At 44.8% G+C, this 15,204-nt stretch overlaps 1 protein-coding gene across 1 annotated transcript in view; it reads right to left on the reverse strand.

Moving 5' to 3' along the window:
* Positions 1-4,434: 4,434 nt before the first annotated feature.
* LOC310872544 (GDNF family receptor alpha-2-like) overlaps positions 4,435-15,204 on the reverse strand; it is a 197,188-nt gene continuing 186,418 nt past the window's right edge. The window contains exon 8 of the mRNA XM_083784508.1: positions 4,435-4,608. Coding sequence (XP_083640634.1) covers positions 4,450-4,608 — 159 coding nt within the window. The 3' untranslated portion in view covers positions 4,435-4,449. The remainder of the gene's footprint in view (positions 4,609-15,204) is intronic.

A 15,204-nucleotide genomic window follows, 5' to 3' on the forward strand; every position in this document is an offset into this window, starting at 1 on the left:
TACAAGCTCAATTTGCGATTGATATTTTTGTCATTTAAAAAAAAGATCTTGAAAATATACTGATATAGAGGGCATTTGTAGAATCGGCATCAGAACTCAATGGACTAGCATGTCTGAGTGGTCATTTTGACTGTTTTTTTTTTGTTTTTGAAGTTGATTATCTTTGCCCATGAAGCTTTCAGAAGGTTTCCCTTCCATGGCCATCATCATCCATCACCATTCCATCATCTCTGAAATTTTTGATATCTGAAAAAATTTCTAAATATGAATTTAAGCACATGCTAGCTACTTCTGTCTGATTTTACTTCAGTCACGTTAGTGAGTAGTGATGCTTCCCAGAAGCTACTGGGAAATGTAGTTAACATTGAACGACGACAACGTACACAACACAGTACAGAATTTACATTGTACACCGTCAAAGCGAACACAGGAAAGCAAACCCTTAAATCTGCCACAAAACACAAGGCTGCTCAGCTCAGCGGCAAGGCGTGCATTTATGTGGCAGGGCGCCGTGCCTGACATAGTGCCTCAAGACATAAACACTTTGGTGGAAATACTGATTGTGCGGTAGCATGCGACATGCATCCACCTCGAGGCAAGAGGGTGGAGGGGGAGAGCAAAAAAAGTGCCATGTGCACAAACAAATGCGACTTCCCCGGGTACAGTGAACGAGCGGTAAATCTTTCGTTCGAAAAAAGGAAAGAGAAAAAAAAAAAACATGCCAATGAGTCATGATGAAATTCCCCCAGCCACATGAAAAGAGAGAGTGAGTTTAGTTTTGGAAATGAAAGGTGATACATCAACCGGTGGTACAATTTTGTAGGATACCGTATAATTAGAGCAGAAGTAATACATATTGTCAAGAGTTAAAATGTACGAGAAAATTGGGCATGGCAGGCAGGCAGGGTGTGTGGGAGGGGGGGGGGGGGTGATATAGACTGCAGGTTAAGCCACGTGTCGGAGCGCACTGCAGAGAGAACAAGGATTCTGCTTAATTACCGCACACTAAACACTGGTAACCTTAGCTCTCTGAGAGCACCACGATGAGAGACAGCTCGCGTGTAACCCAAGCCAGTCCTTGAGAAGCACATTCAGCACGGAGGAGCCGCTAGGCTATGCATGGTGGCGTATGCCATTATTTGACAACTCCTTCCTGATACATTTGACTCGGGCACTCAAGTAATCCCAGCAGTCTAATGTACTGAACGTACCCTGCCTGTCTGTTGTGTTCTCAGACGCTAATGTTCTGCAATGTCCTGCTGTTTTGCACCAAATGCTTTGTTCATCATGGCAGTCTTGCATCATTTTGTTAAGTGGTTATTATTAGGATGAAGAAGTGGCACCATAACGATAGTTTTCATGGCATGAACATTGTAGCGTAGTGCAGTGATTTCCAAGGACCCCCAGTTTGATATGCAGATTAGGCCACCTGCATTTGATAAAATATCGATCTTTTTCTTTTTACTTTTTGTGTTTTTTTCATACATAATTAAAGCTTCTATAAGCAATAATAATATAATATTTGTGTAAATTACCTTTTTCTTTTTTCTTTTTTTGGTATTCAGACAGCCAGCAATGGAGGAAGGGGTACAATGCTTCCAAAAATGTTTAGTCTCTGTGACACATCTAGGGGCTACAATCTGTATTCAAAGATTGTCCTAGAGACCTAGAAGCTTTGTCATTGGTCGATTTGCCTGTCTAGTTCCTGATTGGTTAGTCATTTCGACCGGGTTTTTTTTTATTTCTCGACCAATAACAAAGCTTCTAGGAACATCTTTGAATTCAGATTGTGGCCCCTAGATGTGTCACAGGGACACATTTGTGGGGGAGCGTTTTACTCATTGCTGGCTGTCCAATAAAAAAAAAAAAAAAAAAAAAAAATCATACTTTTGATTATACTACAGGCGTCACACAAAAGCATCAAAAGTAGCAGATCCGCAACCGCGAAATGTTGTACGAAGCGACCAGTTTTTTTAATTTAAGAATCCTGTAAATAACAGTTTTGGACAGACAATTATATGTCTATGGGACTCCAGTCTGCACAGTAAAATCCTCCGTGTTCTCTATAACTCTGAGAGTATAAAAGTGGAACCAAACCCTCAGGGCAGGGGCGTCATTTCAGACAAAATTATAGGGGGTGGCAACTTTGGCAAGAATAAGTGACCATGTCCAAAATGGCGAAAGTAGTGGATCCACTGTACTGTTTTTGCTGTGCATGTCTTTGTGGTAATTTAAGCATCCTACCTGGGTCATGGTCTGCACAGAGATTTTGAGGGGCAGGTGCTCAGCCTCCTGCAGCACCCTGACTCTGTTTGAACAAAACCGTATCATTGGTAACACTTATGAAGGACGTATAAGGAAGAGGCCACATTTCTTCTTTCCGATTATGGAATATGGTCCCTGCATTGAGAAACATTGCCATAACAAGATCTTAACAAGATCAGAAAATTTAACAAGATCAGAAAATTGGAAGAAGGCTGTGCCACCTTCCCATAAACGATGGATGAGTGATGTGACGACTAATTTGAACGTTTGAACATCCAAGGAGAAAAAACATTTTTTAAGCTTCTGGAATCCATTTCCCTCTTATTTCGAAATCTGAATTTCCTCAAAGATTGAACTGATGTTTCATGAATTATTCATCTTAATTTGAGACTACTGAAGAAGGTTTTCTTTAATATGTGCTGTGCAGTGGGCACTGTGTGTGTTGTTCGTAGATGTGTGTAATCTGGTGGGATTGTGTAGCAGGTGAGAATTTAGGTGAGGTTTATTGTGGATTGTCGTGTTATGTACTATCAAAGAATGAACTTGAACATCTTTATCAATTCCACATGTTTAAACCACACTCGAGAGTGAACAACACACATGTTATGGCTTTCCAAGCATTGTAGAGCTCTGTCGTTTTAATTTCATCCCTGTATACATTCTTTGTGATCATCAAACCTTTATAGACATATAAACGCAGCAAACAAAGGCTCCCCCCCCTCCCTGTGTGTCGCTTTTGTACCAGAGTCTTCATTAGGTCAGTATTCTTCATCAACAACAAAGGGCCTATCGTAACGTAAATTGTCCATTCAAAGGTACAGTAGAATAGCATCGAGTTCCAACGAAAAAGGAAACAATTTTGCCTTTTTTTGTTATATACATAAAGACATAAATATACAGATGATGTGAAGGTGGACATAAACTGTATGGTTTTGGTGAACACCCACACGATCATCAATAACAATTAACATCTCAAAATGAGGACCTTTTTTTTAGGTAACATCGCCTTGCGCCTTTTTACTTTTTTTTCCTCCTCTCCTGAAAAAAAAGAAACAAATCAAAAATCATAATAATCATAACCATAGTTATATTTATATTATATTTATACTGTTGCACCCCAAAACGAAAGAGCAGGTTTTTTTTTAAAGATTTTTTTATTTATTTTTCTTCCTTTTTTTTTTACGGTAGATTGATTATGGTCACGGTTACTTATACCAACACTTAGAACACCGAGTAGGTCTTTACAGTTTTAGAGTTTATACTAGTGTTGAAGCGACAGAATGTAATCACCCCCCACCCCCCTCCCGCCACAGACACACACACACACACACACACACGCACACGCACACACACACACACACACACACACACACACACACACACACACACAGAGCCCGCAAAATTTGCAGTCCGTCCGTTCATCCGAGAAGAGATTAAGTGGGGGAACCAATTCAGGATGGAAACGAGTGACTGATAGAAGAAATATTTATCTCTCCTCACGTTACTACCAAGCCACCGCCACCGCACTCACCTCCCCCCTGTCCCCATTTTTCTCCTTCCATTCTTTTATTCTCTCTCTCTCTCTCTCTCTCTCTCTCTCTCTCTCTCTCTCTCTCTCTCTCTCTCTCTCTCTCTGCTACACCTTCCACTCATGCCAAATCCAGTCTCCTATGTCTTTTTTTTCTTCCAAGATTCATTCGTAACCTGCAGTAATGCACCTGCTTCCTTCATCGTGGCAAAAAAAGTGCAGAAGTCTGAACAATGACAGTCGGGTCGTTGTGGAGGAGGTTGTGTTTGTCCTTTTTATGTCTGCCAGAGTCCCGAGGGAGCATCAGTCCCGGAGATTTGGGCCCTCGGACGCCTCTCGCAACACAATTTACACACACAAGCAGGGGTCTTTCTTTTTAAAGCCTTGTTGTCCTTGCATGGCCCTCAAAAGCACCACTCACCTCCCCCCCCCCAAAAAAACGAAACAAAAACAATACACGATAAAATTCACTTTGCCGATGGTATTTGTAGTTGTAGATCCATCTGCAATTTCTTCAGCAAAAAATCTTCGACGCCACCTCTGAAATATAACGCCTTCTTCTGCTTTTGGGATCAGCTTGTGTGGGCGGATGACCTCATTTCTTTTTTAAATTCCCTCTCTTCTTCTCCTCCTCCTGGCACTTCTTCTTCTTCGTTCTACAAGGCACGCTGCTGGGCCAGGAGCAGCGCCATCGCCAGGCCGGGCAGCAGGGCCCAGGCGGTGGCACGGTGCAGACCTGCCGAGCCGTCCTCCTGGCCCGGCTGGCCCTCGGGTCTGCGCAGGACGTCGTAGCCTTTGCTGGGCTCCACCATAGACTGGGGGAGAGAGAGAGAGAGAGAGAGAGAGAGAGTAGAGGTTAGTTATGGAGCAGTGCTTCCCAAACACTGGCCTCGGGATCAAGCCCCCAGAATGGCCCTACTGGTCAAAGCTGGAGCTGCAGGCGGGACCCGCACATTTCGCACAAGTAAACCACGCGCAGCTGGGGTTTAAAGGCGTAGTGAAACAGAAATGGTGGGCATTTTTATTTTGACGTTTCAGATGGTTTCAAGTTGAAACACCATTCTGAAGTTTCTGAACCAATCAGAGCGTCGCATCCCTTCAGGCGATGGGACGGTAGCTAGGGACGGTAGCTATGCTACACGTACGCAGTACGCATGGATGTGTTTGTTTACAAGTCAGATAGTCGGCCAGCTGTATCAGTTTACTGATATGTGGCTTATTTCTACCCTATAATGTTTTCAGATACATATTTTAGCGTGATGATTAAGTTGAAACCGAGTAATACACTGTCTGGATGTTATCTTGAATGGGAATAAAATTTCTATAATCAGTAGCAGCTGTGATGGACGGATCCGCATATGAGGAATTAAACGGGTGAGCTTCATTTTGGCTTTTATCGATGTGGGCCTCGACACGTCATCGCGCAGTACGTTTTCGTTTTCAGGAAGTAATACAAAAATAGAGCGTTCTTCCGGGTGCTTCAAAACGCCACTGAAATGTATAACAGCTGGGGGGCGGGGCTGTCGCTTCTATATATATAACTCTACGGTCGCGTCCCTTTATTTTTTTCCTCCTGCATTTACTTTTTGATTAATATTATTTAAAAAACATTCCCAAAAAAGCAAAAAAATATGTAATACAATAACCAATCTACAAGCTCACAACGGGGCGTGACGTGTTTTGAGCTTTCAAATATCAAATTTTCCTTTTGGGTCACGGGCTAAACATGTTTGGGAACCACTATTTTAGAGCATCGAGGTCCTGGCATCACTCGTTCATCACGGAAGTAATTTCTTCATGGAGGATAACATTGGGGATACGGGGAAAAGAGATACAGAAACAAACAAACAAAACAAGATTGTTTGTTTGATTCCGCAAACAATTTGAAGTTATGGAATGACAACTATACCGAGCATCATGTGCTGATGAGATCTTTCCAGTTGTTTTGATTACCCCCACACACACATTTATTTAAGTTGTGCCAACAAAGTCTTAGTAAACATTCCGTCATTACTGACTCATGGACACACTCCACTGAAGCCAGCCAGCAGTAGCTGTGGTTTTCTCTTTCATAACACAGCACAAGGGAAAAAAGGCTCACTAAATAGTCTACACTTTATACAGTGTGGGAACTATAGAGCTTGTGTATTTTGGGCTGTCAGTTTGGGCTGTCTGTGTACAATAGCAGTCAAAGAACCCACAATATTTTCTGCTATAAACCACAACAGACATTTTCTTGTGCACGAGCCACAAACCGAGAGACGGATCCATGTACTTGACTGTGCCTGCATGTACACATTAAACCCAGAGAGTGGCTGGGAACCCATCGCTCCGGATATTACCCCAGTGTGCCCCCAGAGAGATGAAAATGTTATAACTTATAGCCACACACACACACACACACACACACACACCACAATGGCCTTATTATTATGTGCCTTTTCCATGAAATTGTTAGCGTTTGAATGGCTTTTTCAATTTCCTTCTGATTCTTGTAACACGGCGGCGGAAACCATTTGCCTCCGAGTAACTGTAGTCTCAATTTACCCAGGCACCATTTCCAGGCCGGTTGCAGCAATACGGTGGCACATCATTGCTGAGACATTATCGTTTTTTCTTTTTTTTTTACTCTCCTTCCCATCCTTCTCCTCCTCCTCCCTGCTCAGTGATGTAACTAAGTACACGTACTCAAGTAAATGGGGCGGCACTGCATGGCTCAGGGGCAGTCGGGTATTCAATCCCGGGCTTCTCCCGAGTCAAGTGTCGAAGTGTCCTTGAGCAAGACACTGAACCCCTAATTGCCTTGCTTTGCATGCTTTCCTCCGGCATTGGTGTACGAATGTGTGTGCGAATGGGTGAATGTAATGCATCTGTGGATCAACCCGTCACCTGTAACAAAAAATACACCGCATGGGACTTATCCTCAGTGATGTATCCTGAGGTCAACAGGGTTTCGGGTCTTCCAACATCATACCACGGGGCCTCACTCAGGCGACCCAGCCGGGGTGATCAAGTCCCGACTTACGTTCCAGTAGCTACCCTCAATCAGTCCCACTATAGGGCAAAACCACGGCCACAGAATCCACTACTCCAGAACTACTCTACCAGGGCTGGGAGGTACACTTCTGGCGCATGGAAGGACTAGGCTCTGTGGGTTGACTCCTGTCCGGGCCCCTCCTACGTCTCACCAGGTCCACTCCTGCTCTCACTAGGCCCAGGGCCTGTGCGTTGCACCAGATTCCCAGCACCAGACACTTCATTCAGGAGTGGTGGGCAATGGTTCCGCAGGGAAATGGTGCTGCGGCTCCGCTTGCTGCTTGCATGGCCTCACCGAGGGCTGTTGGGCTTCCTCCTCACGGAGGACACAGGCTGGGGCGCTAACCCATACTGCTCACCCGGGTGCCGTCTACATTCTGGCTGTCACCTGTCTCTCCGGTGGTCACCAGACTATACCTGGTTGTCACATAATCTATTCCTATGAGTCACTATAAATAGAAGAACTATAACTAAAAACACACCGCATGGATGCACCTGGGACGTATGCTCAGTGATGTATCCTGAGGTCAACAGGGTTTCGGGTCTTACCCCGTACCCCTCACTCAGGCGACCCAGTCAGTGAATTCAGCGGTGTGTTATATCTTGATAACAGGCCGCGCCGCTCTATAACAGCCCTAATCAAAGGCTCAGAGCACCTGCTGCGCTGCTGCAAACAAACACACGAACGACATTGTTTAACTAAACATTGCTCTCAAGAATGTTTTTGAAAACATTTGAAGCGAGAAATAGCCAATGCAGTACCCGAAAATGTATTCCATTTGGTCAACACTCACTTCCTTGTTTCCGAGGCGACACGTTGCACTCTGCGGGGCCAACTTGGCATACTTTCATTACCGTAAGTAAGGAAATACTTCGCTTTGTTGTCACTTTTGGGTAAATTTATGAATGTACATGTATTAAGTAGCCGTGTAATAAGCGTTATAATGTAGGTGTGGCTCGGTGGTCATTGTTGATAGATAAATCACCTTCAGGGTGATTAACTACCTCCGCTCCGTGTCGGTGCTAAATCACCCTGTCGGTGATTTATCTATCAACAATGACCACCTATAGCCATACATTATCCCCTTACATATTACACGTCGGTTATCCGTGGGTGCCCGCCCGGTCCATTGTAGGACGTGCCTGAAACATCTCCCCTCACCCAACAGTAAACACCATGCCACGCCGCGCCTCTGCCAAGTAATTAATGACATGAGAAATTGAATGATATCAACAGGACATTTTCTTTTCATACCCCCATTCCTCCCACTTACCCTCCTCCCTCCCCAATGACATTTTAAACGACAGAGAGGGATGTTAGAGAGACCAGCTAGTGCGAGTGAGAGAGAGAGGTAGAGGTAGAGAAAAAGCACGAGAGAGAGAGAGAGAGAGAGAGAGAGAGAGAGATGGGGGGGGGGGGGGGGGGGGAGTATGATAAGTAGGAGACGATGATGAAAGGCGTGCTGCAGAATGATACATGACCTGACATGAAGAAATGGTTTAAATGACAGTTCATGCCAAAAAGAAGCAGCGTCTTGCGTGACAATGCGGCAAACACAGCCGCCACAATTAATTAGCAGGAGCACTAATGTGTGTCCATGTGCAGCCTGTTGACATGAGTCCAGATCTCTGTCTTCCTGCAGCCAACCTCCATGCATGCGCACACACACACACACACGCACGCACGCACGCGCACACTTGCACACTCACACACTCACGCACATGCACACACGGTACGTGTGAACACACTCGCCGACACACACTTGCACGGACCCCCGGTGTGTGTGAACACACACATGACACACGTGACATATACACACACACACACACACACACACAGACACGGTACGTGTGAACATACTCGCTGCACGCACACACACGCCACATCCGACACACGCGACACACACGCACACACACACAGACACCCACACACAGTTACTGCCAGAAATGAAAGCACAGGCCGCATGCATCTATGACATCTATGACTCGGGCAGGTTGATTATGGTCTATAGAGTATAAACTGAAACAGACCGTTTCCCAATAAGCAGCGGATCAGATTCAGGAACGCATTCATGTAGTGCACAGGCTGTCAAAAAAATAATTAAATTAAACTGATTAAAACATACTGTAATCCGTGACAAAATATGTCATAATTATGGAAGCATGGAAGCAAGTAAATATAATGATTTATTGGGTAATTAGTTTGAGTGAGTAGTTTGGAAACTACAGCTTATAGAACTGAAGTCAAGTAGAGAAAACACCAATTGAGTGGCTCTCATTCACAGTTATACTACTAAGCCTGTCTATCACATCATGCAACATAAGCACGACAGATTTTCAAAATACCATTGTTTATACATCTTTCTTTGAGATTTACATTAGATACAAGCCAACAGACTAGTGATATACCTTTCAAAACGATCAGGTAGAAATCACAGATTTTAATGTGAATTTGCATAGTTTTGCAGGGAACTCATTCATTTGTTAGCAACGCTTAGTGATTGCTATAGCTCTAACCTTACATTTTAGCTATACATGTTTAAGCAGAGGAAGAGCGAGTGCACATACAGTATAGATGGAAAAAAACTTCTGGCAGTCAATGACTTTTAAGCATCATTCAAAGAAAGTGGCTTTCCTGTTGGCCATTACTTCCACTAAGAGGGTTAGTGAGCTCCATGCACTCTCTGTGAGTGAGGAGTCTTTTCGGATGGGGCCTGACAGACTGAGTGTCACCTTCCATCCTAACCCCTGGCAGTTTTTTTTTTTTTTTTGCCAAAAGGTTACTGTCTTCCAGACATGTGAACCAGCCTTTTGCACTTCTTACATCCCTCCCTCAGGTTGAGGTGATGTAGGTGCTGTGACTTATGTCAGGCAGACTGATCCGCTTGTTGTTTGTTATGGTGATAAAGCTCTGCACCGGAGGCTTTAGGTTATCACTGATGTGTATCGTTTTGGTCGGGTGGCCTTTGCCGTCCCCCGTGGGGGCACGCTCCACCAGAGCTATATGGCTGCCTCTTGGGCACAGCCTCCGGGGGTTCCCCTGTTTGGTATCTGTGCCTCTGCCAACTGCACCCTTTGCTGAAGGTTCTACCACTTTATGGGGTTCCTTCGTAGAACAAGCCGCCTTGGGGGTTGCCTCCGGATCCGGAGGTCAGCCCGCTGTTGTGAGGACCCCAGCCCAACCCTTTTCTCGTATAGTGTGTTGTGCTTTGTCCCTTTCCTATAGTTCACCGAGTTGTCTGGTATTTCCAATAAAGAGGGTATGCGCGTGAACATCATAATCATACACGGAATTGTGCCTAGTGCCTACTGAGTGCCAAAACTACTTTCTGGCCTTGACAGCCCATACATCCACACAGAAAAGTCTGTTTGGATGGAAGAGAATCTGATTGCATTAAACAACGTTAAACAACGTTAAACTCACTTTGCCACTCACTTTATGCATGCGCATTATACCCTCTACAATACATGTATACCAATATTGGAGGGATCCAATATAGAGCTACATAACGATGGTTACGTAGGTAACCACCGTTGTGAGCGATCGCGGCTTTATGGCAATCGCAAATTGCGACACCTATGGGCGTGGCACACCCGTACATGGGATTATGCTTCCGCTCTGCCGCGGAGGGATATATCAATATTGGAGTGATCCCATCACTCACATAACCGTGGTTACCTATGTAACCATCGTTTGTATAATTGATCAAAATGTCGTAGCAAAAAAAAAAGAAAGAAAAAAGCAGCATCGCAGAAGCAGCAACAGCTTTACATTTCCCCAGGCCTGGTTATTGAGTAACCCCGGGTTACGGAGTTTTTGTCCGCAATCAATTAGATTCAATTGAGCTGAAAATCAACACATGGCACTGCGTTAGGCCAGGCCACTCAGGCAACATTAGCTTCTGGTGGGAGGGGTGTGTGTGTGTGTGTGTGTGTGTGTGTGTGTGTGTGTGTGTGTGTGTGTGTGTGTGTGTGTGTGTGTGTGTGTGCGTGCGTGCGTGCGTGCGTGCGTGCGTGCGTGCGTGCGTGCGTGCGTGCGTGCGTGCGTGCGTGCGTGCGTGCGTGCGTGCGTGCGTGCGTGCGTGCGTGCGTGCGTGCGTGCGTGCGTGCGTGCGTGCGTGCGCCAGTGCGAGTGCGTGCGACAGTGCAAGTGTGTGTGTGTGGGCGCATGCGTTGCGGCGGGGCGAGGGTATATAGCTCATTTCCTCACACAATGGTCCGTTTAGAACTACATTATGCATGAACCCTCCGAATGCTATGAAAATGAACCGGTCTCCTCAGCTGTGTTCTGCTTAAGAATCAGTTAAGGACGACGTATTAGGAATTCCAATCAGGACCCCGCCACCACACAGTATACCAGCAGTCACACACACAAATAAAATATATATATATATATATATATATATATATATATATATATATATATATATATAATGTGTGTGTGTGCATGCGTGCGTGCGTGCGTGGAAGACCCACCACAACCCACCCCGCGGGTGTATGGCCAGCGTCTTTGTGAAGGTTTGTAATAATTTCCTTAGTCAAACTCGAGAGGCAGAGAGACACGATGGTTGTGTCGGGTGCCGCCGCATGCACCTCCATCTCAAACAGAGCGCGGGCTCTGTAACGGCCACCCTCCCTCTCTGGCTGACTTTCAGGACCGAACCGCACGACAGAACTCACACACGTGCGTTGCTTATATATACCATCGCTGTCGTCGGGCAGAAACGTTGTATCTCCACAATATGATCTGAATGCCCTGCTGCAGGGGTGGGCAACTTTGAAGATGGAGAGGGCTACTATATATATATACATGCATGCATATTACTGTCGTAGCAAATATTCTACAAGCTCGAGCTTGTAGATCAGCTATTTCTTTCTGTATTTGAATTTAAATCCTGAAGAATTTTTTGCTGTTTTTGAATTGGAATCTTGAAAAGTAACCTTTTTATTTCATTTCGAATGCATTTAGTTGGTTGGCCAGTTGGGATCAGGGATGGGGATCCCTGATGTCATCAATAATAAGCCCATATATGGGAATGCCCATATATGGAGATCCCTGATGTCATCAATATTGGTCGGCAACTCTACATCTGACCTCAAACCTTAGATCTCCATATGGAGCTGACCTGTTCTGACATTCCATATGTTGATCCTTCCCCATCCATCCTTCCTCTTTGATGTCTCCCTTTTGACTGATACCTGTCCATTTAAACTCTAGACGGACGAGAGTTCTCAACAGGCCCGAAAATTAAGGCCCGGCCCTACCTGGGCCCTCATCATTCCATATGTTGATCTGACCCCCCATGCCAAAGCGCCAGAGCTCGCCCAGCAGTCTGCTGCCGGTCACCCATACGGATGCGTGCACACGACCTCACCCTTTATAGGGCGAGGTCGCTTCTCGCCCTCAGGCGTCTTACTGGTAGTTATGTTGACTTTATATACTAAATACAAATGCATTGGACATAAAAAAGACAATAACATTTTAATACTAGTAATTAGCTGAAATCAATCATTTAGCAGTATTTTGTTATGACCCTGCGGGCCACTTAGAGTGAAGGTGAGGGCCACATGTGGCCCCTGGGCCACCAGTTGCCCATGTACGCCCTATACTGCATCTCAAAAATGTTCATGTCCAGGACCCCCCATATCAGTATGAATGTGGCGCCAGGGACCCCCAGAAGAGAAGATCAGTGTTCAAAATGATTCAAAGATTTCCAAACACTTACAAGATGAACAAAAAATTATAATCAAGAATAGCAGACATGTAAGTAGTATACAAACTCACGGCACGGAACGAAGTGACGCACTGTGAGCTTATAGATCTGCTATTTTTGCATTGCGAGTGTATACAATTTAGATAAAGTTGTTCAAATGATCGTGATGCCAAACACATTTTGCTGGGGACCCCTCAAGGACCTGTGGGGGCCACTTTGAGAACCACTAGCCCTCCGTATATAATAGCTGTCATATGACACACAAGAAGCAAAACTAGCCGGGTCTAGGTCAAAAGTTGTGAGCTTGCAGATCTATAGCTGTCATCTTCGCTGAAGAACTGTGAAAAACATTTCGAAATGTTCTACCTTATAACAACATGCCAGATTGAAAAGTGGTGAAGTATATCTGTGGATTTGTGTTAATATTTAACCAATGGAAAGTATTAACAAGAACGGATGACTAAATAATTAAATCCTTCCTCATTCCCAAAGGTTTCTCTGCCTGCCATTAGAGCCAGTTGCAATGAAAGCCCCCCCCCCCCCCCGACCTTTTTGCCTGTGACGTTTTTAGAGAGATGTAAATTAACAAAATAGGGACTGCCGAGATGACCCGGTCACAGACGGCCACTTTGACTTTCTGCAGTCCGATCACGGCTCGCACTATATTATCCGATGACATCTGTCCATCTCTCCATCCGTCTGTCCGTCCGTCTGTCCATCCATCTATCTATCTATCCGTCCCATTCGACCACTATCCGTCCGTCCGTCCGTCCGTCAGCCTTTTAGGTTCGCCCTACCATCTGTCTCTCCACGTATCTCCCGAACTGTGTGTGTGTGTGTGTGTGTGTGTGTGTGTGTGTGTGTGTGTGTGTGTGTGTGTGTGTGTGTGTGTGTGTTTGTGTGTGTGTGTGTGTGTGTGTGTGTGTGTGTGTGTGTGTGTGAGTGTGTGTGTGTGTGTGTGTGTGTGTGTGTGTGTTTGTGCGTGCTCGTGGTCCATGGTCAGCTGTACATTTTGGCCAGTGGTGGAAAAAAAAGTAGGCTACTGAAATGTTTTATTGAAGTAAAAGTATCAATAGTATACTCGGTCACAAATAAAAGGCCCAAATTAAAAATGTACTTGAGTAAAAGTACCAAAAGTAAAAGTACTCATTATGCAGAAAGATTAATTTAAAAATGTAAAATGTATTAAAAAAACCACACCCGTGTGAACCGAGTGGTGCAACTGTGCAGCACTGTCTCTCTCTCTCTCTCTGTTTCTGGCACAACAGTGCCCCTACTGGTACTCATACTGGTGCTCATTAACGTCACATAGATGAACCAACACATAGGTGAACACGGACAGACATTGCTGTTCCTTGGAGTGGTTGCACCAGTCAAAAACCTTTTGAAAATAGCAGATATACAAGCTCACATTGTTAGATTGTGTATGTCGGCTATTTTCAAATTGGCATAATGTATAATAGGGACGAAGTGAGTAATGTATAGGTTTTTATAATCAAAATCTACAAAGTAACTAAAGTAACTAAAGTTTTAAAATAATGTTTTGTGGAGTAAAAGTATAAGCCTCTGAGATGTAGTGGAGTAAATGTACTTGAGTTACTTTTCACCTCGGTCGGTCGTTCGGTCAGTCAGTCGGTCAGCCATCTCAACAAATGATGGACTCATCATCATCCGTGTGCGATACTTTATACACGCCGTGGAAGTTTGACAAGTTTTAATTGCCAAGCCTAGTTGGGGGAGAGAGACGCCCACAATGTCCCCACTGGCTCACCCTCTCTAATTATAAAGTTCCTGCTTGAGTAATCACATGTCTTATTGTTTCCTAATTACCATTTTTACAATAAATTAAGCACAGCGCGTCAGCGAGACGAGCGCGGTGCATGGATACTGGTGTGCCGCCGCACACCGACCAAACCTGTCCAGACGAGGGATCCGTCCATGTCTGGCGCGGTCCAAAAAAAAACGTTGCTTTTCAAAAGAAAAACAACAAAAAAAACATGTTGAACTATAAAATAGCGAACCTGTAGATCGGATATTTTCGCCGTTATAAAATTGCGAACTTGTAGATCGGATATTTTCGCTGCTATAAAATTGCGAACTTGTGGATCGGATATTTTCGCTACTATTGTGAGTGACAGACAGTGTTGAATGATGAAGTATGGCGTTAATTTAAAGGAAAACCACAAGAAGTTGAAATATGGAGATGCAATGTTTCTGCCCGACACCAACGGAATTCTAGCATCCATTTAGTCCCGCACATGTTCTCTCTCTCTCTCTCTCTCTCTCTCTCTCTCTCTCTCTCTCTCTCTCTCTCTCTCTCTCTCTCTCTCTCAGTGCCTCTGCTTCCCCCCCCCACACACACACACCAATACATGCACGCCGTTATTGTTATCCGAGATGGCTGTTCATTAATTCTTCCCTTCACAACATTTTAGAAGGTTTTAATTTGCTGTCTCTTCGCCACAATAAGCCCCTGCGTTATGGGAGAAGACAGACAGTACAATACAATACGAGCATTATAACCAGGAGGAGGGGGGGTGCTATAGGCCAGGGTGACCGGTTAATGGTCGCTGAAAAGCTCCATGGAATTATTCCTCCCTGGATGCTAATGTCTTAATGGGCGAGGGGAGGAGGAGGCATTCATTCTACCAAGGAAAATTA

Source organism: Protomyctophum parallelum, assembly GCF_964188405.1.
Source record: "Protomyctophum parallelum genome assembly, chromosome: 15".
In the NCBI taxonomy this organism is placed as follows: domain Eukaryota; kingdom Metazoa; phylum Chordata; class Actinopteri; order Myctophiformes; family Myctophidae; genus Protomyctophum; species Protomyctophum parallelum.